At 40.6% G+C, this 26,733-nt stretch overlaps 1 protein-coding gene across 2 annotated transcripts in view; it reads left to right on the top strand.

The window, feature by feature from the left end:
- LOC308112571 (netrin receptor UNC5C-like) overlaps window positions 1-26,733 on the top strand; it is a 189,367-nt gene that overhangs the window by 114,182 nt on the left and 48,452 nt on the right. For both annotated transcript variants that reach the window (XM_080468212.1, XM_080468211.1), the window contains exon 4: window positions 10,644-10,747. In XM_080468212.1, coding sequence (XP_080324338.1) covers window positions 10,644-10,747 — 104 coding nt within the window. The remainder of the gene's footprint in view (window positions 1-10,643; window positions 10,748-26,733) is intronic.

The following is a 26,733-nucleotide window of genomic DNA, read 5'->3' as shown; positions in this document are numbered from 1 at the left end:
ATATAATCATTTACATTAACCCAGACACTCTGAGTGGACAACTTTTTTTTTCCTCTTGACGATATCATCGAGAGGTCCTTTAGAATGACTGTCTTAAACACTGAATAAATGTTTACATAGTGTGGGTGCGTGTGTGTGTGTGTGTGTGTGTGTGTGTGTGTGTGTGTGTGTGTGTGCTTGGGTGTGTGCACGTGTGTGTGCCTGTGAGTGCTGTGTGGTCAACATGCTTCACCATTGCTGTGAGCCACTAAGCTTTTCTCCAGATGTCAAAGACTGCTTCAGGGTATTTGTGTGTGTTAAAAGTGGTAAGCCACAGTGTTGACTTACTCACACAGAAATCACTCCCTCAAAGCCACTTTTCAAAGTCTAAGCGTGGGAATAATAATATTACAGTAACATATATTCACTGTTTTGCAATTGTATGTTTTACATTTAAGGGTAATTATTAGGTGTTACAGCAGGTGTCACTGAAACTATGGGGATGAACACTACACAATATGTCAAACGATTCAACCAGGTATATTTGGTCACAAACTATATGAAAACCCCCCAAAATGAGTCATAAAGATGAAATACATTGCACTTCATTTTAAGGCTGCAACCTTAAATAGTTTCAACTGAGGAACCAACGTGAACCGCTGCCAATTGCGTGTTATTTACAGAACCTGATAGAAGTAGCAGACAGGCCTTTCAGCCATTTTTTCATCCTAATGAGTCATTTCACAAATCATCATCCAGGGGGAAGTGCTGTGCTCCAGAGGGCCGGCACTCTGTCAGCGAACTAAGTTGTTTACTTGTTCAAAAACCTGACTGTGGATGGAAAGACCTTGTCTGATGTCTCAAGCTGATCACAGGTTGTGCAGTGTTGAAATGACAGGGTGGTGAGTTCAGTCAAAGAACTGGCCTGGGTGGAAAGAAACTCTCTTTAGAGCAAATGGCTCCCTATATAACCGTTCCAAAAATGGCTATGACACTTAAGTTCAATGTCATGTCAATTTTTGTTGTTTCTTTTTTATTGTGTGTTTAATTGACATTTCAGAACACAGGGAAAGAACGTTTTGAACAAGGGCTTTTCAATGTTAAATTAACACACAATCGCTAAAGAACGAGTGAAGGAAAAATTACTGAAACTGATTATTTGTTAAAACAATCATTCAAAATGTCTTAACGTACTCTCTTCGGGAGAAGATGTTATAAAACCTCTTGCATAGTGATGAAAAACAATATTCAATGTGCACACAGTCAGTTGTGGTATTACAGTACAGCTAACAAAAATGAACATGGCGTAAATAAAACTGGAAACAGGGTGTGTAAAAGTAGAGGTCACCTGAGGTGAGGGAGGACATGTGATACAGAGACACCTTGCCTCTGGGCAGCCCGCTGCTGTATAAAGTCAATATATTTAACAGCTTCCCACTCATTGAATATTACAATGAAATAAACAACACCATAAAAGACAACATAAACATATAGATAGTGTGAACTGCATCATACAGAACTCTCTGTCAATGTTATCTTTAGTGCTCTCTTCTTGGATGTTCACCTTATTTGTTCTTTACGCACTATATTTGGCCCAGAGGTTGAACCTCTTTGTCTAGTGCAACATTTACCCTTTTTTTCCTATGCTTCGGCTGCCACAACACTGACACTCACAAGACTGGAAAATATTTATTTTTAAAACTCAGTGCAAGTGGATGAGTAATTCAGTGTGCACGACCTATAATACAACAAAAAAAATAGGTGCACAATTAACAGCAGAGCACAGAATCCTCTCTGGAGCATTATAATGCACCCCCATCCACATCCGGAATGTTACACAGTTTTTGCAGTCACGCTAAACTGATAGCATGTTGTGTTGTGCTCTGCTGTGATTGTGCACCTCTTGACACTTGTCCAGACAATTAGCACATGAATCTGTTGTATCAGGCGAGGGCAGTGTGTCCACTATCTCAACAGAGGTCACTGCTGTCGACTTGCTCCACAGATAGCAGCTCTGTGTTTTACTTCTTTTCTCCTGATTCAACCCTGGTGATCTAGTGGTTCCTGTTCGATCCTCATGGTAATATTATCCCCAGTCCACGGCTATGGGGGTGCGGGGGGGGGGGGATGCACAGATGGCATGTTCTGCCTGTTGCGTGTGTGGTTTTTTATATGCGTTCTTGGCTTTCCTCCTGCAGTCCTAATACATTTTGATGAATTCTTGATTGACAATCACTACATCTCCAGTCTGGTTTTCATATACAATAGGGCTTTTTTTTTTTTTAGATTTAAGCCTTATTGTGGTATGTCTGGAATGAATGTTTGGATATTTACTTGTATATAGATTATTATGTTGGTACTTTTCTGTATTTATTCATAATCTTTTTTTAAATTTTTTTATATATATCTATATATGTATAGTATGCAGTATTTTAACATTTTAGGATGTTGTCATTTTACTGAAGAGTTTTAATTGTTCACCATCATTTTATTTGTATTGATCCATCCATCCATCCATCCATCCATCCATCCATCCATCCATCCATCCAACGAGAATTGCTTTAATTTTGTGGTGAATCAGACTTGCAGTGATGTACGTGCCATCACAATTGCTATTGTGAATTATTACTATTATTTTTTGATGAAGCAAAAATTTGTCATCTGCTGTGAGATAGTGGTTCGCTCCTGCACATCGCCTTTTCCATTTGTCAGGCTGTCCTTGGGCACGGCACTGAACCTCGATTTCCCTGTGTTAGAATCCTGCATGGCAGCTGTCGGTCACCAATAGAGTAAGTATGTGCGTGGATGGTTAAGTGAGACTGCTCAAGCGGTAAAAATGTGCTATATGCAGTAAGGATAATTAGATTTGCCATTTACCATGCCAAGGAGCCACCTTTGGTACATGAATAAGAAAGTCATTGTAATGAAGTTCTTTATCTAATCCTGATTTGTCTTGACCACGTACACTGTAGCCACCTGCATGGTCAGTCATTCAATTTAAGAATGATCATTTCATTTCTTTCCCAAGACAAAAGGGAAAACAGCAAGGAAAGTTTTGCTATAATGTATCAAGTCCAATCAATGTTTTAATTCATAAATCTCTGCCATCTCTCTTTTTAAAAAGGTTTTTTTTAATTATTTAAACAGCTTCATCATTCACATCAGATTTTTTTTCCGAAGTAGTTTTTTTTCCCCTCTCACCATAGCCTGCCATTGTGTAGCAAATTGGAAGTCCAAATTATCCTCTCTGAGACTAAAGGAGGAGTACTTTCCTCGTCTCTTTCCAAGCATCTCACATTGCTCTTTATTGCTTGAGCAGCTGCATCGGGGGAAACCGTTATGATCTGGCTTGGATCGTATGCCGGCAGAGGCACCCATTTTGGATAATTGCTCCAAAATGTGCTTATGTAGAGGTGCCTGAGGCAACAAACTAACCACAAACAGAATAACAGTTTTAGTTGAGCAATGGAAGGAAAAGAAGTTAGTCTAAGGGGGAAGGAGGTGGTGAGAGACGCGGTGCAGAGAGATGAAGAGAGAGGCAGGAAGAGTTTATGCAAGAGATGCTGACGCGGCTATATTGTATACAGGAGAGTTCACGCTGAAAAACACCACACAAGGTCTGTACTTCTGAACTCTATAGTAATTCTAGCATGTACTTTGGAGAGTTTACTAGTGTTTTTTGTAATATTTATGAAGCAGTTTTGGAGAGAAGCAGGGTCAGTGCATTGACACAGCTGTCCTTGCTCTCCTGTGCACATATTTCCCTCGGGCACGTATTTGTTCACGTGCACGGAGGCGCACACCTTCCACTGACATGAATTCATGATCCCCTGGTGTCAACGGCGCAATGTCACATCCTCTTCTTTTTTTTACTTCACCCCCACCAACAAATATGCACTTCTGCTTCCAAACCAGTGAGATTTTCTGTCCACCGCAGCCGACGAGCTTTCTGTGTGAAAATGTGTATGTGTTTGTTCATCCCCCAAGCAGTTTGCTTTAATCTCCTTTAATTTCATTCTCAATCTTTATGGAAATCAACTCAGAGCCAACTCCTCATTTCACCATCTCCCTTACTAATTAGGACCAGGAAATTGTTCCTGGAATTGCCTGGCATGAGAGAAGTGTGTCTCATCCCTCAATCACTTCCCCATTTTCTCCTTGTGTCTACAGTTGTTTTTTTTAGCACATTAGTGGGCAAGCGTGATAATGTGTTTATTTGTCCACACTGTGAGGATCCTTCCACTTTTGTTCAGTAATTCTGCGCATGTTGTCTCTGCTTGTGTCCACGTCTTCTCACGTGTGTTGTGCTCAGTTGGACTACCCCTCCTCTTGCCTCCATCACTCTCTCTTTGTCTTTCACTGTCTGCCCATGTACGTGTGTTTCTCTGTGAGCTGTGTGGGTAGCCATGTGGTGGATTTAGGGCTAAAGCTTTGGGTGATTACTCCCATAATGAACCATCATGCTCTGTTCAGGCTGTCATCCCCCACAGGGATTGACTGTATTATGAAGTTATCATTCAGCTTCAGCAATACTCGGTGTCCTCATATAACTTGCTTATCCAATATAGCTCTACACACATTATCTGATGATGCCATTTAAACATTTAAATTGCATTATATTGAACCTCGCTCAAGAAGCCTGGGTGCTGTACTGGAGAATCTTTGAAGTCTTAAAACGCTTTGTCAGTTGTGTGTTACTAGAAATCAGACTGCATAATCACCTCTATCGCCTTGTTCGCACATATGGATGCAAATGTGGCAGGTTGTCACTGAGCTCTCATGAGTCTCTAACTCATCTCTTGCATACAGAAACATATTTTGCAAATGCTTATACTGTTGTTTCACAAAATACTCACCATATAATGCATTACATAAGTTTCTATCAATAACATTTAGTTGGCACCAGTCCCCCTTCTTTCCCTGGGGGTGATGTGGCTTTCTCTAGCATAAATTCTTTCTTGTAAAGTTTCTGACAAGAAATAATGATTTAAAAAGGGAAAAACATTAAAAAAAGACACACATTAAGCAAATTACAAGTATTAAGTATTGACTCGGGTACTTTTGCATGCCACAAGTTTGTTTTTGTTTGTGAAAAACAATTGAAAACCATGTGTCAGTTTTCCTTCTACTTGGTCTGTCACATATAATCTCAATAAAATATGTTTACATTTGTGGTTGGAATGTGACAATATATGTAAAACTTTAAATAATGCATTATATCTTTCTGCACCTTTGAGGACACTCAAGGGGTGTGAATCCACTGAAGCCACTGTAAATTATGATACCTGGCATTCAATTCAACGATTAGTGAGACAAAATGGATGTGTCCTGGATACCAAAGGGTCATCTTGTGAAGTCAGTGGCAGGTGTACTCCCTTTCTTCTATAGATAAATGCTGACCTCACTGCCCTTACTGGCAGTGCCATTAGAAAAAAAGATAAAACTTATGCATATTTAATATTTTGTTTGCTTCTTTACTATTAACATACTAGTATTGCAATGTAACACTCACACATTTCTCTTTCAAACACACACACACACACACACACACACACACACACACACACACACACACACACACACACACACACACACGCACACACACACACACTGTATTTGGTTCAATTCAAGCAGAAGGAAAAGAGAACTGTGATTATACATGTAAATGATCTACACGTGTACATTATTTATATGTGCATTTGTTTTGACGCTATCACATGTTGTCCCCAGCTTGTCTTTTAAAGTCCAATAAGAATCTTGACATTGAAGATGTAATCATAGTGAGATTGATGGTTGGGAGGTGTGATGGATTGTTGGTTTTGAGTGGAACAATTCTGATCTATGGAGATGGGATGAGGTGGCCTCAGTTGACACAAAATCTCATTTGATGGTTTGATAGAGACAATCTTGTGGACATGAAAAAGACTTTATTAGGCAAGGACCAGGCAGATGGTTTTTGTGTAAAAAAAAAAAAAAAAAAGAGGTGGTCGTGCTGTGTGCTGCCAACTCCTCTCTTTCTGCTGCTCATATTTCAACTCCCACCTGCCATCCCAGCTCTCACCTTCTCTTTGTCCCCCTGCTGTTCCACTTCTCCTTCACTCACACTCTGCCACTTTCTATATCTTTGCACCGCTGTAAGGTGACTGTCCTGATGAAATACCTAGAGAGTGACTCAATGTCGACCAGTTCAGCATTAAAAAATGTTCTATTCAATGTGTGTCTGTGTGTTTCCACAAATGGACTACCACGGCTGACGGATAAGGTGATTAAGAGTACACCTGGGACCGAGCAGAGTAACGAGTTACAAGGTCGCACACACACACACACACACACACACACACACACACACACACGCACACACACACACACACACACACACACACACACACACACACACACACACACACACACACACACACGCATCATAGCCTCATATAGAAGTGTTGCGTATGGTTTTAAAAAACAGAAGGGCAGAGGACAGACGATTTGTCTTCCATTGCCACAGGCCATCCTTTCAAACCAATAAAGTGACTCTTTGTCTCTTCAAAGTGAAATCAAAGCATTAGGGTTGATAATTTCTAAATTGTGTTGGTGTTGCTGCTATTAGAACAGACTTTTAGGGCCTGTGTTATATTTGGTGTGATGAACCCTGCTGGTACAATAGCAGTGTTGTTGTGATTCACTTGTACAAAGTGCCCTTCACAATCTGGTGTACATGGTGTACACCAGAAAAAAAACTGAAAGAGACTTGTAAAACATTGTTTTGTACCTTTGCATACACAGCCATTACCCAATCACCTTGGATAATGAAGCCCTTGAAAACAAGCCTTCCTTTACTCATCAAGGCAGTGTGATCTCTACCAATGGTGGCTTTGAAAAAAAAAAGATAAAACTACATCTGCCTTTTGTTTTTGCTAAGACCAATATGGAGATCCGGAATTCTTATTATTCAACTTGAAAGGTAGCTAAAAACATGCCAGACAGGGTCTGGATGTTTAACCGTTGCACAGATTATCATAATTGATGAAATCCTGTTTGAGGAATTTTTACCATTGTTTTGACAAGATATAAACTGTTCATTATTTCATCGCTGCTAAAATTCCCACCATAAAGCATCATACACTGTATTACATTAAGTGCAGCATACATGCTTTGTTCTAGAAGTTATGAAGTTATTTCACAGAACATACATCTCTCACACACACACACACACACACACACACACACACACACACACACACACACACACACACACACACACACACACACACACACACACACACACACACACACACACACACACACATATATATCTCCTTAAATATCATTTAGATCACATATGAACATCACACATTCATCTCCAGTGCATTCAGTGTCCTTGGGTATGTATCCAATGTAATTAATCACTCTTACTTGCTGACAGTAGTTGAATTTGTGATAAATGATGCTTCATCTTATTGCAAATCTTGCTATCACTTCCACACAGGCTGTCATACACACGCATCAATAAAGTTTATATGTGAACACAAAAAACATTTACAAAGTAGAAAACAGGGACATTTCAGACCAATTTTCATGTAAGGTGAAGAACCAGCTGTGAAGTTCAGCTGTTTTTCTTATTTCAGTAAATCTATTGGCCCACAGCTTGTGGACAATTAAGGTCACAAACATATCTGTGAAGCTACGTTAATTTAAAAACATTTTACTTTCTCACTTTCTCCCCTTTATATGTTCTTATATAGAGCATCTCATCAGAACCATAAATAAATTCACCTGAAAAGTCTGGTCATCATACTCAAATTACAATTTGCTCTATGAGCTGTTTGCCATGGCAGGCAAATTATTTCTGCATCTGTTAACCTCCTCCAACGATACAGTGGACATGTATCAAAAGGCAGCAAATTAAAATTCTTCAAGCTGCTAAATGAAAAGTTCATATGAGAAAGACGGAGAGATTAATAAACGTACAGTGGTCAAGATATTTGTAAAAATATACTATCTGTACTGCATACAGTTTAAATACCTTTCTGTGGTATATTTTTAAAGATTCTGTGTTGGAGGCAAGACAAAAAGATTGGAGATACATCCCTTGAACTGTTTGAAAGGAGCAGCGTTATGGTGGGGGGGGGGGGGAAATTAAGCGAAATATAACGATCGTGACAATCGCTTGAACTAAAATGTTTTTCTATTCAATCCATTCATCTGTCTGCACAAAGATTCTTACTTCGTATTTTCATTTGATTCCTTTCCTCTCTCCTTTGTCATTCATTCTTCCCTTTGCCCTTATTTAAATGTCGGGTGAACTCTTCATGAAGTCTGCTACTGTGAACTTTTTTTTCCTCAGCAAAATGAAAACAGTGGAGCTTTCTCTGAAACGTTTTGGTGAAAGAAACGCCAATGCATTCCTTGCTGCTTTGTAATGCTGTCATTTATCGCAGTTTGTGAACCATTTGTGTGAATCATTTATTGTCTTTGGCCTGCTCCAAATACCACAACTCTGGCAAACACTTACGGAATGAAAGAAAACTTGAGAATTGTGGGTAATGATGTGGGAAACAATGGGCAGCTGCATTCAATGTTTCCAAGTAAGGCAAAAAAGTATGCTGAAAGTATGCTCTGCTGTGTTGATCTGTGATTTCAAACAGTCACAATGGGTGTATGTGCATGCAGGGCTGTGTGCGTGCGTGCATGTGTGGCTGTCTTGAAATACGACCAGCTCCAGTATTTCCAAGAGGGCCCGTCATACTTTTCAGAGGTGGTTTTAATCATCCTCCTTCTTTTCGCTGGGCGGTGTTTGCACTGCCTCCTTTTGTCCTTGGCTGTGGCGCGTAGGGTTGTTGTGGTTGGCTGCTGCCACCATGGTAGCAGCACCTGGCTGGCGTAGACATCTTGTTGTTATCTTGCGGCCATCGGTGGAAAGGTTCATCCCCAGCCCCTCCAAGAAGCACCGCCAACATCTGCCTTGGACGTTTGTCATTTTCACAATGTGCTCAACAATTGTGGGAGTGACTGTGAGCTTGAAACTCTTCCAGTGTACCAGTCCTTGCAATAGCGTCACATGTTGGTCCAGTGGCTCCGGGTGGAGCATAGCACAGGGTCTCAGCATTAGTTAGAGACCATAACAGCCTACTTCTAGATATTCACCCAGGACCAGAATCTCCCCCTCATCCATCTTCATGGGGTTGGCATCATCAGTAGTAATGCTGGAATCAGAAGACTGATGATATGAATAGTCCGGAGGGATGAATTCTTCATCTCTGCCTGAGAGCGATTCATCACTTGGGGAGTAGAAATCCCTCTGTCAGGGGAAGCTGGATTAGAGCAAGGGTTTCTTCTAAATTGTGTATGCATGTTATTTTGCCAGGTCATAGGAAAGAAATAACCTGAACATACTTGTATACTTTTTTTCTGAGAGAACACTTGCATCTATAAATGTAAAGAAACCACTGTTCTCACACTGCTGCTGTAGCTTTGATACACACAATTCTGAGTAAATGAATGAGTGTGGCTGCAAGCCTGTGTGTGTGTGTGTGTGTGTGTGTGTGTGTGTGTGTGTGTGTGTGTGTGTGTGTGTGTGTGTGTGTGTGTGTGTGTGTGTGTGTGTGTGTGTGTGTGTGTGTGTGTGTGTGTGTGTGTGTGTGTGTGTGTGTTTGAAAGAGAAATTGTGACAGAGATGTGTAAAACTTTTGGATTCGACATTTTCAATCCTTATCATGGGAATTCCTGTCCCGTGTGTTTTTGATGGTTCTCTGCTCCAACATACCAAAAATACAAGCTATAGGTATTTCAAGGTTGGTTTTGAAGGCTTATTTGTATGGCAACAAGACAACACTGCATATAAAAGAATATAAAAAAAAAACCTGAAAAAATCTCTTGAAACGTATTTTCCAAAGGATCAAAAATTTGTGGTTTAAGTGGATTTTTTTTTTTTTAATGACAAAAAAGAAAAAACCTTCTCTCCAAGTTGGAGCTCATATGTATAGATACAGTGACAAGTATATGTGAACAAAAATGCAAAAACACTAATAGAATCCAGTGTTACTGCTGTAATTAACTTGTATTTTCAGCTGCGTTTATGAGTATTACTTGAAATAGATTCACTCCTGCTTGTGTTCAATTCTCAAAATGTAATCTATTTTGCAACTTTGTAAATCACAAGTCTTTACTGGGTACACTGATCATCCATCCATCCATCCATTGGATAAGGGAGAAACATCTTCCAAGTCGAGTCACTAGTTGATCTCATTTCGTTGCTTTTAAATACGTTGTACTTGTTTATTTTTTAACTACAGTACTTTCACTTGTAAATAAGTATAATTTAATCACTGTCTCAGCAGTTGCGCTTCAGTGAGAATTTTCACTGCTATTTCCACTGCTGCTACCTGGTGGCACGTTTCCCAGATTAAATGACTAAACTAGTGTGAGCTCATGTTTGTCACTGTCTCTCCTTGAACCTCTGCCAACCACAAGGATCCCCAGAGTGGGAAACATAGGTAAAACCTTCTCACTGGATGTCTAAGCAACGACTCTGCAACACCTTTCTTAAATGTACCTGTTATTCAGCATCATTGTAACGTGCATCTGCAGTGATTTTCTAATGTTTTTGCTTCAGATTATAACACGTTCTTTAAGTCGGGCATTAAGTTTCTCATTTCTTTCCTCAGACTTGAAGAAGTCATTTGAACAGGAGCCCCTGGGAAAGGAAGTGTCTCTGGAGCAGGAAGTGCTGCTGCAGTGTCGCCCTCCGGAGGGTATACCAGCTGCTGAGGTATGTGCGGCGTTATCGTTAAACCTCCACTCGAGGTGAATACAAAGTGAGACGTGAGATTAGGAGAGAGGACTGCTGAAGCAGAACGAGGGAGTGATTGAAGACAGGGGATGACAGAATGAAGACAACGGAGGATGTAAAAAGATACAAAAATAGAAATCATCAAGTGGAAATAGCTTGAAAGTGCCATAGAAAAGTCAGTTATTACAGATGTGACACTTTTTGAAATTGCCGGGAACTTTGAACGACAGACGGCAGAACTGAGTGGTGTGATGGGCGCGTGCATTCCTTCACAGTCTGCAGGCAGTGATCGAGGGGTGAGCTGAATAAAAATTGACTGTGGCCTTTTGACATGTTTTGTAAAATGACTTTTTTTTTTTTCTTGTACTAGAGCTACGCGCCAATCAAAAAAAGCAATGATTTTATTTTTTATCGTAAACCCCAATCTTACTGGGGAGCATACTTAACTATACCTAACATAACTTAACTATGTGAATTGCTGAATAGGATAAAACAGAAACCACATGAAAATAACTTGTGGAGCTGTGTTATTAAGATACCAGAATAACTTTGACCCAGAGTAACCATGAAATTAGTTCATAGAACACACTCAAGTGGATTATATAGTATAAGTTGGAAATCATATGAAAAAAAGTACACGTACCCTAAAATTCTACTTAAAATATACTGATGTATTTGGAATTTCTTACTTGGAGTCCATAAAACTGCCATATGTTAATTATAGCCATTCCACACTATGGAAAAAAAATCCCAACTGAACTGATCTTGATGCATTTACAGTACTATGGGTAAGTGTCTTGTATTACACAACATGTTGCATTGTCATGGGGGTGAAATGAGGGGAACAGCTTGAATCCTGTTGTGACAGACAAGCACTTAAAAAGTACTGCTGCACTGAGGTAACACCGATCCAAAGAATCCAAACTTTAAACTTAGACTTAAGTGTCCCAAGAGAGCTAATTTGAGCACAAGTTACATGCAGAAAACCTAGTGACTGCTGAAGTTTCGTCTACATTCCTCTCATTTTTTCATCTGCAATGTTCCTCTTCTCGCTGTACTTCGGGTTTGCTCGAAATGGACTCGGAAAAGACGTCCATATCTGCTTCTTTTTAACACAACTGGACATTATGTATTTAAATGTTAACTTTTAAATGTAAACAAAATGAAGACAGCTACACATTCAGGAACCGAAAACTTGTGTATAATGCTGTAATGAGCACAGCAGTGGCCGGGCTGCTTAAGCAAGCATATGTTGTCTGACTGCTATGGAGAGACAATTTTGAATAAGACGTTTATCATGTGAGGTTTACTTTCAAGAATGAACTTCAAGTATACAGGTATGCATATTGAACCTGTGGTTAGCATACACATTGTCATGTTAGCCTTCTTGAGACAGTATAGTATGCCTCAAGTGCACTGAGTAATTGACATTCAAATTGCTCATCAGAGGATTCGCATAGTAAACCTGCACTTAACTACAGCTGTACATGTCACTTCTCACTCCCTGTGGGTAGTAACTACAGCAAAGAACACCGTTTACAATTCAGATTATTCTTTACTTTCCTGGTTTCACATGGCACTTTTCCCACCTGAGCGGAAGAAAATACATAATTTCATTTAGCTGGTCGCATGGGAAGAGCAGCACAGCTCTCGGAGAAGGCTGTGCTGCCGGATAAGGAGTCTCTGAATCAGGTTTCACTCCTTAGGGTTTGATAGTCATTTTCAATTGCACCTAAGTACACAGCTCCCCTGAGAAAGACAGGGCAGAGAGAAACTGAAGGAGAGCGGGCAATGGAGGCACTCACAGCAGCCAGCATACAAAGTGAGGGATGGTGTGAGGGAAAGGCAGGGAGGAAGGTGGGACCGAAAGAAAGGGAGAATGACATAGTGGAGCTGTAGGAAGTAGCAAAGTGATCCTATTCTCTCACTCCTCGAAATCTCCTTTTGAGTGAAATCAAGCAGATAAATTGGTGGAATTTTGACAACGGCTCAACACACCCACATTCACACTCCCAGCTCACGCTCCTTCATCTTGGTGACAAATCTCCACATTAATGACTTCTTACTACTCCCGCCATAGCTGCATTTTTCATGCATTTTCTTTTTCGACACCTGCTTCAAAATTGTGCTTTCATGCACAACAGCAGACTCGCAAATCTCACGAGTACACACGCACGGACACTCAGAGCTATTTTTTCTAGTGTGTTCAATTTGCTACTTTTTCCATTTCTTTCTCTGCTGTCATAATGGGATCTTGGGGCAAATGGATTGGTCTGTCTCCCCTGTCTGCTGAAGCTGATTAGAGGGATTTGGTTTTAAAACCTGCTGATGACCTCAGGTTGTAGTCCTGACTTTCTTTTTTATCTCTTCTGATTTTCTATTTCTCTTTGTTCTTATCATGTCCTTTCACAATTCTCATTCTCATGTTCCTGTTTCACATGGTGATCTCTCTCTCTCTCTCTCTCTCTCTCTCTCTCTCTCTCTCTCTCTCTCTCTCTCTCTCTCTCTCTCTCTCTCTCTCTCTCTCTCTCTCTCTCTCTCTCTCTCTCTCTCTCTCTCTCTAACCCTTTGATGGACAGCTCTCGTTTTGCTTGGTGTCCCGTGACCTCTCTAAAAACGTTCTAATATTAGTGGGAGCGCTCGCCGCTGCGACCAGTTGACGACTGGTGTAAAGTTGTCAATGTGATGGGGTTGGTGCCCTGATATGTGATACCCTCATTTTAATACCCAGCTGGCATCACATGGCTGTCAACATGCAGCAGCAGCAGCGACTTGAAGCAAACAAACACACTCACGATTTACATTAATATTTATATGACACACATAGACAATAACATATGCATAAATCTATGTTTTTTCCATAGATATGCAAAGATGCATGGGCAGAAGCGCTCCTAAAAATATGCACACATGTTCATTAAAGCATGACAAAAAACCGTTTAGCGAGTGATCATCTATCTCCTGCACAGCTGCTCGCTTTGCAAGGTCAGGGCCAAACTGGTTCTTGATTGCAGAGAACGTATCCACACAATGATGCATTATTACTTCCTATTCACTTTACTTCTGACAGCACGACTCCCGTCAACAGTCAGTCTCCTCGACATGCTTTTATCTTCTTTCCATCCAAAGCTCTTGAGAGACACAATTTGAGGCATTGTGAAATCCTGGAGACACATCTAAATCTCTTTAGGCTGTGATAGAAAGCCTTTAAAAGCTGATGGAAAGCTGTTAGATTCAGCAGCGAGAGTTCAGTAGTTCAACAGGAAAGGCTTTATGAACATGGATGGTAGAGAACAGGTGCTGTACAATGTTCACTTTCAGTGAAAAATCCTCCAGTTTCAGTAAATTCAAGCCCATTTCGGTTTATCTCCTCGCATTTTGGGGTTGGGACCATTGAAATCAATTGGAAAACATATCAAATAAACCTTAAGGTGAAACAGCTTTTTCACATTCATCTGGCCTACCGTCAATATTTCCACTAATATTGTTGTGAGGATCATGCAGATATGGATTGAGAAGACCAGCGTATGTTTATCTTTAAACCTAAAAGAGCTGAAGTGACCCCAAAGGCCAGAGGAGTTCAGCAGAGTGCACATAGCAGGTGGAGCCATGCCTGTGCGCGTGTCTGAGTGTGTGTGTGTGTGTGTGTGTGTGTGTGTGTGTGTGTGTGTGTGTGTGTGTGTGTGTGTGTGTGTGTGTGTGTGTGTGTGTGTGTGTGTCTGTCTGTCTGTCTGTCTGTCTGTCTGTCTGTCTGTCTGTCTGTCTGTCTGTCTGTCTGTCTGTCTGTCTGTCTGTCTGCGTCTGTCTGCGTCTGTCTATGTGTGTGAGTGATTACCCCAGCTGCAGTGAAATAAACACATCAGTGTGTGGTGACAGGACTTCCACATGTCTATGGCTAACGCACACACACACGCACGCGCACACACACACAGTAACAGTAACTGGATATGTTAGTGGAGCCGGGTCAAGTTCCTGTCACATTCTTAACCACTCAATCCACACCCTAAATTAGTGCAACCTAATCATGTGGATAATGGCTTATGATCATGCTCAACGTCATCTGTCTGCGAGTCTCTCCAAAAAATGAAATAGAAGAAAACTTGCAATTCCCTCTGATACATCTTGTTCCTTTGGACATGATAATACATTTATTTGCATTTTTCAGATCCTATTATTATCTCTCCCGTGTCCTGAGGATTGTCTTCAAACAAGGGACCTGGATTCAAGTTTGTTGTAAAATTGAGTAGGATACATGTTCACTTGCAATCTTCAAGGTTGACGCTTTATAGCTCATGACAACACCGGAACACACCTCTTCCCAGCACGTAGCTGGAACACTGATGTACAGATGTGAGTGTGTGCGCCCACGGAACAGACTCGGATACACATACGGCGCATAAACCCACATTTATTGCCTTCCAGGGACATATTATTCAGTTTGTTTCGGACTTAGTCTAATCTGAGGCTAACCGCCTGACTCACACGCTAAACTTATTGTAATAATATCCTAAAAACTCAACATGTTTGTACCTCGTGTAATCATGTTCATTTTGGCATACTAAATACGTATGTTCTGGACTCTTTTTTTAACGACAGTGAAATGCAGGAAAAGTCTTTTACCTTGCTGACATGTTTTGGCTGCATCTGCAGCCTTCCTCAGAGTGTCATCACACGTCAGATGACATATGTTTGTATCTAAAAAGTCACATGTGTTCCATAGAAAAACTACATGGAAATGCTGATGACAGGCCACCATTATGTGTTCTTAAGCCCTTCCACGGCCCTTAATCCCCAAATGCTCCCCAGGCTTTGCTTTGTAGGGCTGGTTTAATAGTTTAAATGCAGAAAATTGCTGTATTTGTGACTAACGATTCATTTTCAGTATTTTTTTTTTTTCTCTCCCACAAGTAAAACAACTCCTCATAGTGTGAATTTTAAATCAGATTTTGGACGATGCAAAATTAATAAATACATGCACATACAAACACGCCCGACTCCAGACTTTCTTCATAACAATGTCTTTTTTGCTTTTGAGTGTTTTTCCATGTAGATCAGTGTGGAGAGACGGGGAAAGGCCTGGACATGTGCACTTGTGTAATTACCCGCTTAGCTGTGTGTGTGTGTGTGTGTGTGTGTGTGTGTGTGTGTGTGTGTGTGTGCGTGCGTGCGTGCGTGCGTGCGTGCGTGCGTGCGTGCGTGCGTGCGTGCGTGCGTGCGTGCGTGTGTGTGAGACAGAGTTAGTGATGCTAATCATCATAGACTTCCCTGTCAGAAGGCATCAGTGGTCTGGTGTTGCCAAAATGCTTACGGACACTTCATCCTCGAACTGGTACAATATACTGTACACAGACACGCAGTTCATTCCCGTCCCAATAGTCTTCCTTGTTAATGTGTCATACGATGACGTTTACTCGCCGAATCTCTCTGGAGATTATAACTTTGGTGCCGGCATAGAGCCTAAAATGACCAGTGAAGGTGACAGTGTGAATTAAACTGTCTAACAAATAAGACATGGCCTCTCTCACTGTACATAGATAAAAGCATATCTATTGAATTCCCTTGGCTTTGTACTGCTTTGAAATCCTACCACAGCTCAATGCATTTCTGTGCCTTAGAATATATTCATGAAATGTGTTTATGAAATGCGACAAGAACTATTTGCAAGTTTGGTATAAATGTAAAACATGTACTTAGCCAGAAGATTGAGTCAGTTCCTGCATTAGAATCTCTCAGTGGATATAAGGATGAAAGGCATCTTTTATCCAGTGAAATAAATCGCTACAAATCTTCTTTACACATTGAGTGGCATTTGTGTTTATGTCTGGGTAAATAAATTTGAATGAACAATAGAGAATAAGAAACAATCTATCACTATAAAGTTTGTTGGGATCAAGTTAGATTAGATATTTCCTTCACCTCACAGGATGTTGTGACCACTGCACCAGGGGGAATTAAAGTCAATTCATTTCTGGCCTTTCCGGAGAGAAACATCAGTGTGCGCGCGTGTGCACATGTATGTTTTGTGCACAAAAAAACAATTTATGTAATGCTGCTTCCCCAATAGATCCTTACCTTAATCCTCTTTGAGCTCGCATTGTAAGCCCCATGGCTCATCTCCCATCACATTTTACCTTGATCCTCAACCTCAGTCAGAAATCATCACCGTAATCCACAGATTAGTCAGCAATCTCTTTTCTTTTTTTTTTCATTTGGACTACCTAGGTGAATTATTGAAATGGTGTTAAGATTATTAAAATGCCGGAGTGATGGTCTATCTTCATAGAGTAATTTACAAATGGTTCGGATGAGAAAGAACAGACTTTGTCTTGTTTTGGTTGTCAATGAATTGTAGCCAGATGTTGAGAGGGATTATGATCATCATCTCATAATGTATGTAAACTGACACATGACCAGCTGAATGTACACACATGCAAGCACACATGCACAGTCCTATGAGCATTATGGTCCCGCACTAGGTACATTAGCAACAGTGCCCGTCTTTTATAGTCTTTGTACTTCATAAAAGACAGAGTCACAATGGCGGCCAAACATGGTCCAAAGAAGAGGAAATACATATACATCCAGTGTAGAGATGTGATTTTAGCTTCCCTGGGAGGCTGCACATCTAGTGAGAAGCCATGTCGGTAAATTCAGGCATTCGCCAGATCCCACTCCAAAGTCAGACTGCGCAGAACTGCATCATAAATGTGACAAATTTGTATTGTGAAACATCAACATGAGTGTGACGCCCCTCACTGTATCTCTCTTTACACTCCCAGTCTTTTTATTCTCATGAAATCTGAGTATCTGTTGCTTGTTCTCTCAGTTCAGCGTTGTTTTGTTCCAATCACTGGTTCTGTCTAGACTGTGGGATTTAAACATATTTTGTTTGGAGAAAATGTGGCAAACAATTTCTTTCTTTTCGCTTGCTTCCTTCACCACTTGCTCTTCACGCATGCAGCTGGAGTCAGAACTCACTTGCGCTTTTTGCAGATTACTGCTGGAAGTTTTTATGAAAACACTAAACCAAGATGTTTGTCTTGGCTTTAACACAGAGCGGAAGAGTTTTGCTGTTTCAGCTTTTACCACTACTCCAGACTCCATCAACTCGTCGTCTCTGCCATTTAAGGAAACTATCAATCAAAACTTGAAGAAGGAAGCTTTTCATTACGCAGTCGTTCTGTATTTTGTTTCGAAGCTGACAACTCAAAGTGCTTTATTTTCTCGCCGACACAGGGCGGACAGGAAGTTTGCAGGCCAGTGATCATGTGTTTAACTTCTCTGTGGTCTGAGCTTTGAGTCTTTTTTGAAATTGGGGCTTTGTTCTTTTGTGTGCTCGGCACGTAGAGGGTTGAGTGGGTGCTTGACTCAGAAGTATGAGCGAAGGAGATAATGAAGGTGTTTGTGTAGCTCCCCCCCCCCCTCATATCCCTCCCCTTCATATGAGAAAACCTTCTCTCTCCCCCCTTTCATTACCTGTTCAAAAGCTTTGGCAAAGACATATAGGACTGCCCACCTTTGCAATTAACTCTTTTTAATGTCCCCCTTCCAGTGGAGTGGTGTTGAAATGCTGACCTATACTTGTGTTTTTAACTTTTTTCTTTTCTTTTTTTTTCTTTTAATGTTTCCTCCTCATTTCTCATATCCTCAAGGAAGCCTTTTCACGCTTCTTATTTCATCTATTTCCCATTTATGTCAGTCCCTTTTTGGTATTCCGTCTCAGTTCCTTCACCTGCATTCCTAATTTCTCCTCATAGTGTTTGCTAATGCGCGTCTCTCCCCTGTGATATTCTTTTCACGCCGTCTCTCCCACTGTCTCTCGCAGTCTCTCAGTCTTGCTCATGCCCCTTGTCTTTCTTGACATAGTTGGAGACAAAGCCGTGGATTGATGGCGACATGACAGTGTAGAGTGTGCTGCATTGTCAGACAGCAACCCGTGCTGCCCTCGGCAATCCTGACAGTGTTGTCATGGATGAATGAACACCCTGTTTTGACACAGACTGCAACGGTGTCAAGTAACAAAACTCTGTTCTGTTCTGTCAAGTTTTATAAGTTGTTAGACCTTGTAAGTCTCTTTTTTCTCGAGCACATAAAACTTTAAAATTGTAAGTTGTGCACATAAATCTGCGAGCCATTCCCATGCATTTCATTCACAGTGTATTATTGTAATAATTTGAACATAGAATAATAATCAAAAAGTAATTTAGCACTTAAAGTAGTTCTCAGTCCTTCTGCTCTTGCAAGAGATGTGAGATAATTTTATATACTTAACTACTAAAGCAATTGGGACAGTAAATTCTTCATTTGGGACCGAGACTGAAAAAGTTTAATAAGCCAGGCCTTTGAATAATTGCTACCAATTAATTGCCTTTCACTTACATCACTATCCATTCAAGTAGCCTTCAGTGTGTTGCTGAAGGAGGTCGTTGTCAGTGTGAATATTACATTTCTTTTTAAATAAATTTGACAGTGATGATAACAGAACAGTGTCAGACAGTGACCGTGTAATCACTTTGCCTCAGAGGGAATGTTTAAAAATAAATGTGATCCTCTGTTATCTGATTGTTAATGTCATTATTACTCTGATGCAGTCGTCTTGTCTTGCTATTTAATATGTTCGGCGGTGTGAAATCACTTAAAATGACATTTCTTGGCTGAACTGTATTACTGCTGATGCTGCTCACAGCCCATAGTTCAACTGAAACATTAGGTTATCAAACAGTCTGACATGAGTGGTATTAGCTGATTTCAGAGATAGAATTCTATCGAAGGTATACATGTATGAGTGTAGGCTGCTTAAATGTGACCATGCAGACACTGAGGTGTAGTACTTACAGAATAAAAAATGCTCCTGTCGTTCTTTAGGACACCATAAAGACAGAATGGCATCTGTTGTTTTTAATTATTTATTTTCTTAAGAAAAAAAGGGCTCTGCTTGCTCAATGCACAGAGCAGAATGTTGTATAAAGAGCTGTGATATGGATCAGATAATAATTGGCATTTTTTTTAATGTCCAAACTCAAATTTCCATATACTGTCGTGAAAATAGATGATGTACGTGAGACAGATAGAACATGTTTCAGCTTTTTCTCTTCCGAGGTCGAAGGGATGATCTGCATCTCCTTCTTGATGCAACATGAGCAGTTGAGGGTTGAACGGCCTTTCTTCAGAGACCCATATCGATGACCCATTGGCTGTGAATTTCTAGTATTTCCCTCACATCTATGCCATCACTGCCCCCCAAAAATGTACGCATGCATCCCTTCAGAATGTGCAAACTTGCATGTAGAAAATATTTATGTTGGTCATGCTGGTCATGCTCATGCTTTGTTTATTCTTTGTTTACCATGCCCATCCCTCATGGTAAAGTACAACCACCGACAAAAAAAGACAACACAAACAGGGAGGTCTCTATTAGTTCAGCTGACCATGCTCATAAAGCAAAGCTGATTTTGTTATTTGGTGGTTTTAATAACACTGGAGAGCTGGAGAGTCAATTAAAAAGGATTAGCATGCCCCCAATCAGCTCAGAGCCTCTTCATGCTTTAATGATTATGGAGTGTCATCAGCACTCCTACCCCGTACAGTGAATCAGCTTTGACATGTACACACGCACGCACGCACACACGCACACACGCACACACACACACACACACACACACACACACACACACACACACACACACACACGCACACACGCGTGTGCAAGGTGTGTTATGAAAGTACTGTCTGGTTATCTTCCGACCTATAGTATTGATATAACATTAACTGTGCATGTATATAAAACCCAACAACATTAGGCAGCGGAGAATAATGTCCAAATCTCCTGAATCCTTCCTCGACCACACATTATGCTTAAATCACACTTACGCTAAAATAAATGAAGACTTTGAAGTCGACAGGAGGTATTTCCCAGTTACACGAAGCAGGTGAAACAACTAAGGAGATACTGTTTTGTGCTGCATGGAAGTGAAATTATCTTGACAATGAGAAAAAATTGTAAATATGCTGTCTTCTTGAAGCCTCTGACCCGAACGAGTTTTATTATATTACACAACATTTATTTCATTATTTGCATGTTTCCAAGAAATCGCTCTCTCTCTCTTTTTTTTTTTTTCCTTTATATGATTATTTGCCGTAAGTATTTCCACTCATAATAATCAGGTCAGGTTGTTTTGTCGATGGCAGAAAATGCTGGAAAAGCATTCATTTTGGGGTGAGTCAGACATCACAGGTGTGCACTGAAACCGCTTCACCGTTCTTTAACAGAATCTTGTGATTTGTCTCACACACACTCTCATTTCAGCCCCTCCATTTCTGTCTTCTGCATTTCATTCTCTTTGTCTCGTCCTGTTTACGTCCCTTGCCTTTCACCCCTCTTTCCCTCGCCCTCGCTGCACCTTCTGTTGTTGTCATTAGTGATGTTAAAGTACTTAGTAAACTGTGGGCTTTGGCAGGAAAGGCAAAATACATCACTGTCCAGAGAAATAAAGAAAGCAGCAGGGACGCAGATACACAGAGCTTCAACACTTTTACCGCACTGACCCATAGCCATGCACACGGCTGCTCTATAATTTAACAGCCTGTCAGTCATTTCAGCACTGATTCACAGCAACCGGGAAAAGTCAGTTAGGAAGCACTCCGTCTTTAAAATACTTGAGGAAACTACATAAAAGCTCGTAAGGGCAGTTACTCTGACTGCAAAATGTATTATTTCATTTTTTTTCCAAAGGGACATAAGAATATTTTGGCTTTTAGTACGTTATCAATGGGAGTTTGATCCTCCACTTATTTAAAATAAAAGAAATGTAAGAAACACAGCATTGATGAATCTGCCAACAAATGCCATAAGATTGTAAATTATTCATTATTGAGATAATATTAAGGATCATTATATATTAATTGTTCAACTGCGATATCTTAATTTGTGCCTTTTTATTAGACAAACTAAGTATGCATGCAGCAGACATTACAGCAGAACCGATGCCGCCTCTGACATTTTGGTTTCTCTTTAATAAGGCAAGAACAAAAAGTACAGCATGCTATATTAGAACTGAGGAAAGAACAAGTTTAATCTTTTCATTTTCCCAACTTTCAGCTCTTCTATCATGAGTTGAAAATGTTTCTCTTTTGAACTTTTCCCCGGTGGTATTTGAGGTGTTGATTCTGATTCCAGCTGTTACTAGGTCAGCATCTGTTTGGGGGAAATGTTCCCTTGACATATCTGAGCTGTTGAGTGGATTTGGATGTTTTTCGTCTTGCTTCTTCCTCTAATGATTTGAGCCCAGGGTCTCATTTCAACTTTCCATCCCCTAACACTCTCACCCCAAACTGTCATCTTTGTGGTATCCTCCCTTGCCTTCAGCTGCAGTCGCTGCTGCCATCACAGTCCCCATACAGGGTGTTTTTCTTTTTAATCTTCCTTCAGTTTGCTAGCTACTTCACTTCTACTCTTGTAGTTTCTAGTTTTCAGTTTTTCTTATCAACTTGTAATTAGCAGATGTAGTAATCTGGTGAAGCATCCCAGTGTTTTTTAAAATGTTCTTTAAATGATGTACGCACTAAACAAACCTGATGAGTTTAGCCTTGTACTACTGACACATTTGGAAAATGTCCTTTCTCCATGGGCACTGGGTCCTGTTCCCCATGTCCTACTCGGATCTCACCGCTAAGCTCTCTTCTTAACTCTCATTTCATAACAAACCTCAGGCATCACATTAGGTATATCTATACTGATCTATAATGGAATATATTCAGAGCCCAGATTCAGACCAGCCGTTTATCATTCCCTGATGTGGCAATTCTATTTTTCTGTCTTCAGAGTAAAATAGGAAAGTTACTTCTTCCTCAGGGTAGATTTAGGGAGGAAAAAAAAAACTTGAATAATGACTTGTGTCTGATGTGATTTCTTCTATATAGTTTACTTATTAGTAGTTTGGTATACATGAATGTCAAAACTGTGCCAACTACTGGATACATACAACCGATTCATCCATTCACTGAGTTGCTTGGACTCCATTGCTACAGCAGGCTGTCTTCCAATTCCAAGGCTGGTAGATCCATCCGCCATCTCACAATGTCCCTGTGTTGAAGTGTCCTTCAGTAAGCCACTAAACCAATGATTGGTTAGAATGAATGAGTGAACTGATCATGTGAAGCGTGTTGAGACTGCTCAAGTGGTAAAATTCCACTCTACAAGTTAAAGAAGACAAAATTATTATTTTCAGGATGGCGGGATGCTGGAGCCACTCCCAGCGGTCTTTGGGAAAATACAGGGTGTACCCTGTACAGGTCAGCAGTCCATCATAGGGCAAACAGAGAGACAGACATCATTCACAGTAAATCCTACCGGCAATACAGGGTGTAGAATTTACCTCATTTGTATATGTTTTGGTTCTGCGGCAGGAAACTGGAGCATCTGGAGAAAAGACACATATACAAAAAGATAACTCGCAGACTCCTCCCATTAGGGCCGGGGCTCCGATTTGAACCCACAACCTTTTCACTATGAGACGGTCCTTGCTTGATACTGTGGTAATAAAGACTAATCTGACGTATACACTTCATTATTATCTATCACAGTTTTCCTAGTTGAACCAGGATTGTCTTATTTTTTTCTTTTCTTTGGTGGTTTTCATTTTCACCCTCAACGTTTCTCTTTTTTTTTTGGGGGGGGGGGGTCTTTTATTTACCTAGCACTCATCATCACCTACCTGCATTTGTTGCCAGCCTGTCAATTGTCTACATCTATTAAATGGCTTTCTCCACCTCTTAGTGAAAAAGGTTTGGAAGACTAACAGAATCTGGGATTCTTGGTGGATTTTATACACTCATACACACTTACACACACCTCTGACACATGGATTCTTAGATAAAATATTATCCTCGCAAACTTCCCCCTGTCTTTTTCCCCTCCCCCGCATTCCTCACATGACTTTCCCTTCCCTGCTTCTGTTTTCCCAAGTGTTGGGCCTAATGGATTACCTCAGTATATCTTCTCCAGCTAGTCTCTGGACTCTCCTTTCTCCACAATCAGCACCTCAGACTCTTTCCGGTTCTCCTCATCTTTCTTTCCCTAATTGTTCACACACTATGGAAATTCCAAATCGCTCTGCCTCTCCCTTAGTGTCCCTTACCTACTCATTACCTATTCGTTTGTCCTTTTTTATTCCTTTGCACTCTCTCTTTTTCAACCTCCATGGGCTCCCTCTCCTGCTTGCTCTGCCCATTTGTTGACATTGTCAGCTTAGCTTAATGGATGACCCACAGGTATCCGCTCTTCACCTCCACTCCCTGTTTCCTCGTCCTCCTCCGCCATAATCACTGCGTCCCTAACTCGCCATCTCTCCCTCTTTCACCGTTGCCGTGGAAATACCTTTTCTTTACCCAACCCTCTCTTGACATTGTTCCTCATCCATCTTTTCTCCTCTCTGTCTCTCTCCACTCTTCAATGTTGACATGAGAGCGTGAGTCTAATAGATCACTGTGAAGCATCAGCACCTGTGTTAAATCTCAGAGGTGTGTGTGTGTGTGTGTGTGTGTGTGTGTGTGTGTGTGTGTGTGTGTGTGTGTACTCTCGAGGAGGCAATGCAAGCTTTCTGTTCAGCACATCTGTGACCTCCTTTAGTGCTGAGCAACTTCCTTTTTTTGCCTCTCCTCGACTGTCTCTCCCCTCCTTCATTTCACCTGCGTGTACTTGTTCCCCTTTTGTTACCTCACTTGTTAGATTTGTGAAGCTGCATTGTTCAAAGTGAGCTATCCTCTTTCCAGCTATATTATTTTTCAGAATGTAGTGTCATTGGGTGTGTGTGTGTGTGTGTGTGTGTGTGTGTGTGTGTGTGTGTGTGTGTGTGTGTGTGTGTGTGTGTGTGTGTGTGTGTGTGTGTGTGTGTGCAGGTGCTTGTTTTGAACAAATGCAAACATGCAATGTTTAATTTCACATTCAGAAGCACAGCTCAGTAACACAAGCTGCATGTATCATGTGTTCATATATGCATGCAATGCATCATCCACTGAAAGTGTATCAAGGTGCAGTGGAGTAGGAGGTTATAAATAGCGCTCGGCAGGCCTGTCCCAGTCCAACTGGGTGTCCTGTTGTGTCCCAGTTCTGTCTGTGGGGGACACCTTGGAGAGTACTCTGCTGGTCCTCACTGCACTGTACTTTAGGGAGTTTTCCCTTTCATATATGTCCTTCCTTCTCGATGCCAGCCACTTCTCCTGGTGGCATATCTCTCTTGAGAGATTTTCCACTAAGTTCAGCTTCTTTTTACAGATGAACCCTTTGATAATTATTTGATCTTGCCCACATATTCATTCATTCACAGTTTGCCAAATTATATAAATACATAAAAATATGCTGAATTATGGGTAATACTTATTTCACTTTACGTCGTTCACCGAGTCTAAAATGTTTTGCAACAGCCAATATCAGGTAGATAAACCTTGTATCTGTCTTTTCATTTATTTTCTATACTGTTTTATCTTAGGGGTTACTGGAGACAATCCCAGTTGAAGGAATGGGGATGGGCAGGCTACACAATGGACAGGTTGTCAGTCCACCGCAGTGAAACACGGAAAGACGGACAGTCACACATATTCAGATCCACACAGGATATTTTTGAATCGCCAGTCAGCCTCATTCGCATGTTTTTGCTCTGTGGGAGGAAACAGGAATACAGAGAATACCAACAGACACACAGGGAGGATATGCAAACCTTCTATCTCTGTGGTAAAACCAATACACCAGCAGTCATGTATAGGTTTTTAAACAGCATCAATTAATCATTGTTTATTTGTATTGCATCTTTCATTGTGATTAAGTGGAATTAAGGAACATATTACACATATTGATATTATGCATACAGGTATATACACAAAAAGATCTGCAGAATATTAAATGCATAAAATGTTAAACAAAATCAGTTTAATAAATAAATTGATTTAATAATAAAATAAAATCACTGAAAGAATAAATACACAGTAAGGTATTTAAAGAGCAAATAACTGAAACAAATAGCAGTTATTTTATTGTATTTAATTTTTTTATCAAAGGTGTCTTCTTCAATAAAAGTGTGGGGTGGTTGTTGATGGCGGCCTAGTTATGTCAGTTTGGTTAATTAGGGCATTATGTCTCTTCCCTGGATCTAGTTAATTAAGTTGTCAGAGTTTTTGAAATCCCATGTTGGCATGACACATTGGTATTAACAGACACATGCACACCACACACACACACTCAAGCAATATATGTGCATGCACACGTGACCCTTCTATTAACCTGCACAGCCTGCCCCATTGTGTGGGCAGTCCTGGCATGTATTGTACTGTGAGGTTGGGGGCTGGAGCAAATTCCCTATAGTAGCAGTGGGCAGCAGGATTGTCCTAATCACCTCCCAAGTGTGGTGGGAATGCAGACAGAAACACCAGGACATGTGGCCAATTAAGCCACGGCACAGATATACTGTGGGATACCGAAAATCACGCATCACACAATCAATGTACTTCAGTGGGAAGGTCATTATTAACAACTGTTTCGAACTGCATGGATGCTGACACTGCTACAGACAAAGCCTGGACAATGATCAATGTCTTAGAGCTATATTAATGCCATATCTTTTTTTTTTCTGACACGCCATCTCTTGCTTTTATAGGTTTTCTTATCTGCTCATGTCTGGTCATATTATAGTATCACCGGCAGTGTTCTTACACTTTAGGCTAATCACTGATTAAAACCCAAACGTTTGTGGGTCTTAACCCTGCATCTGTATGTTGGGTGAATGTACACAACGTGTTGTGTATGGACTCAAACTTAACGAGCTAGAATTTCACTTACTCAGGGGATCACATTATTCTCTGATATTTTAGTGTAAGTACACACTCCCCATACATAAATACAGTCCTGTATATCATAAACATCTCACGTGAACTATAAAAACACAGTGTGCAAAACAAAGTTGTCAAACAGGGAC

The sequence above is a fragment of the Lipophrys pholis genome (assembly GCF_963383615.2).
Source record: "Lipophrys pholis genome assembly, chromosome: 7".
Classification (NCBI taxonomy): Eukaryota; Metazoa; Chordata; class Actinopteri; order Blenniiformes; family Blenniidae; genus Lipophrys; species Lipophrys pholis.
Note: the sequence above shows the minus strand (reverse complement) of the source record. Positions and strands in the feature narration are given on the sequence as shown.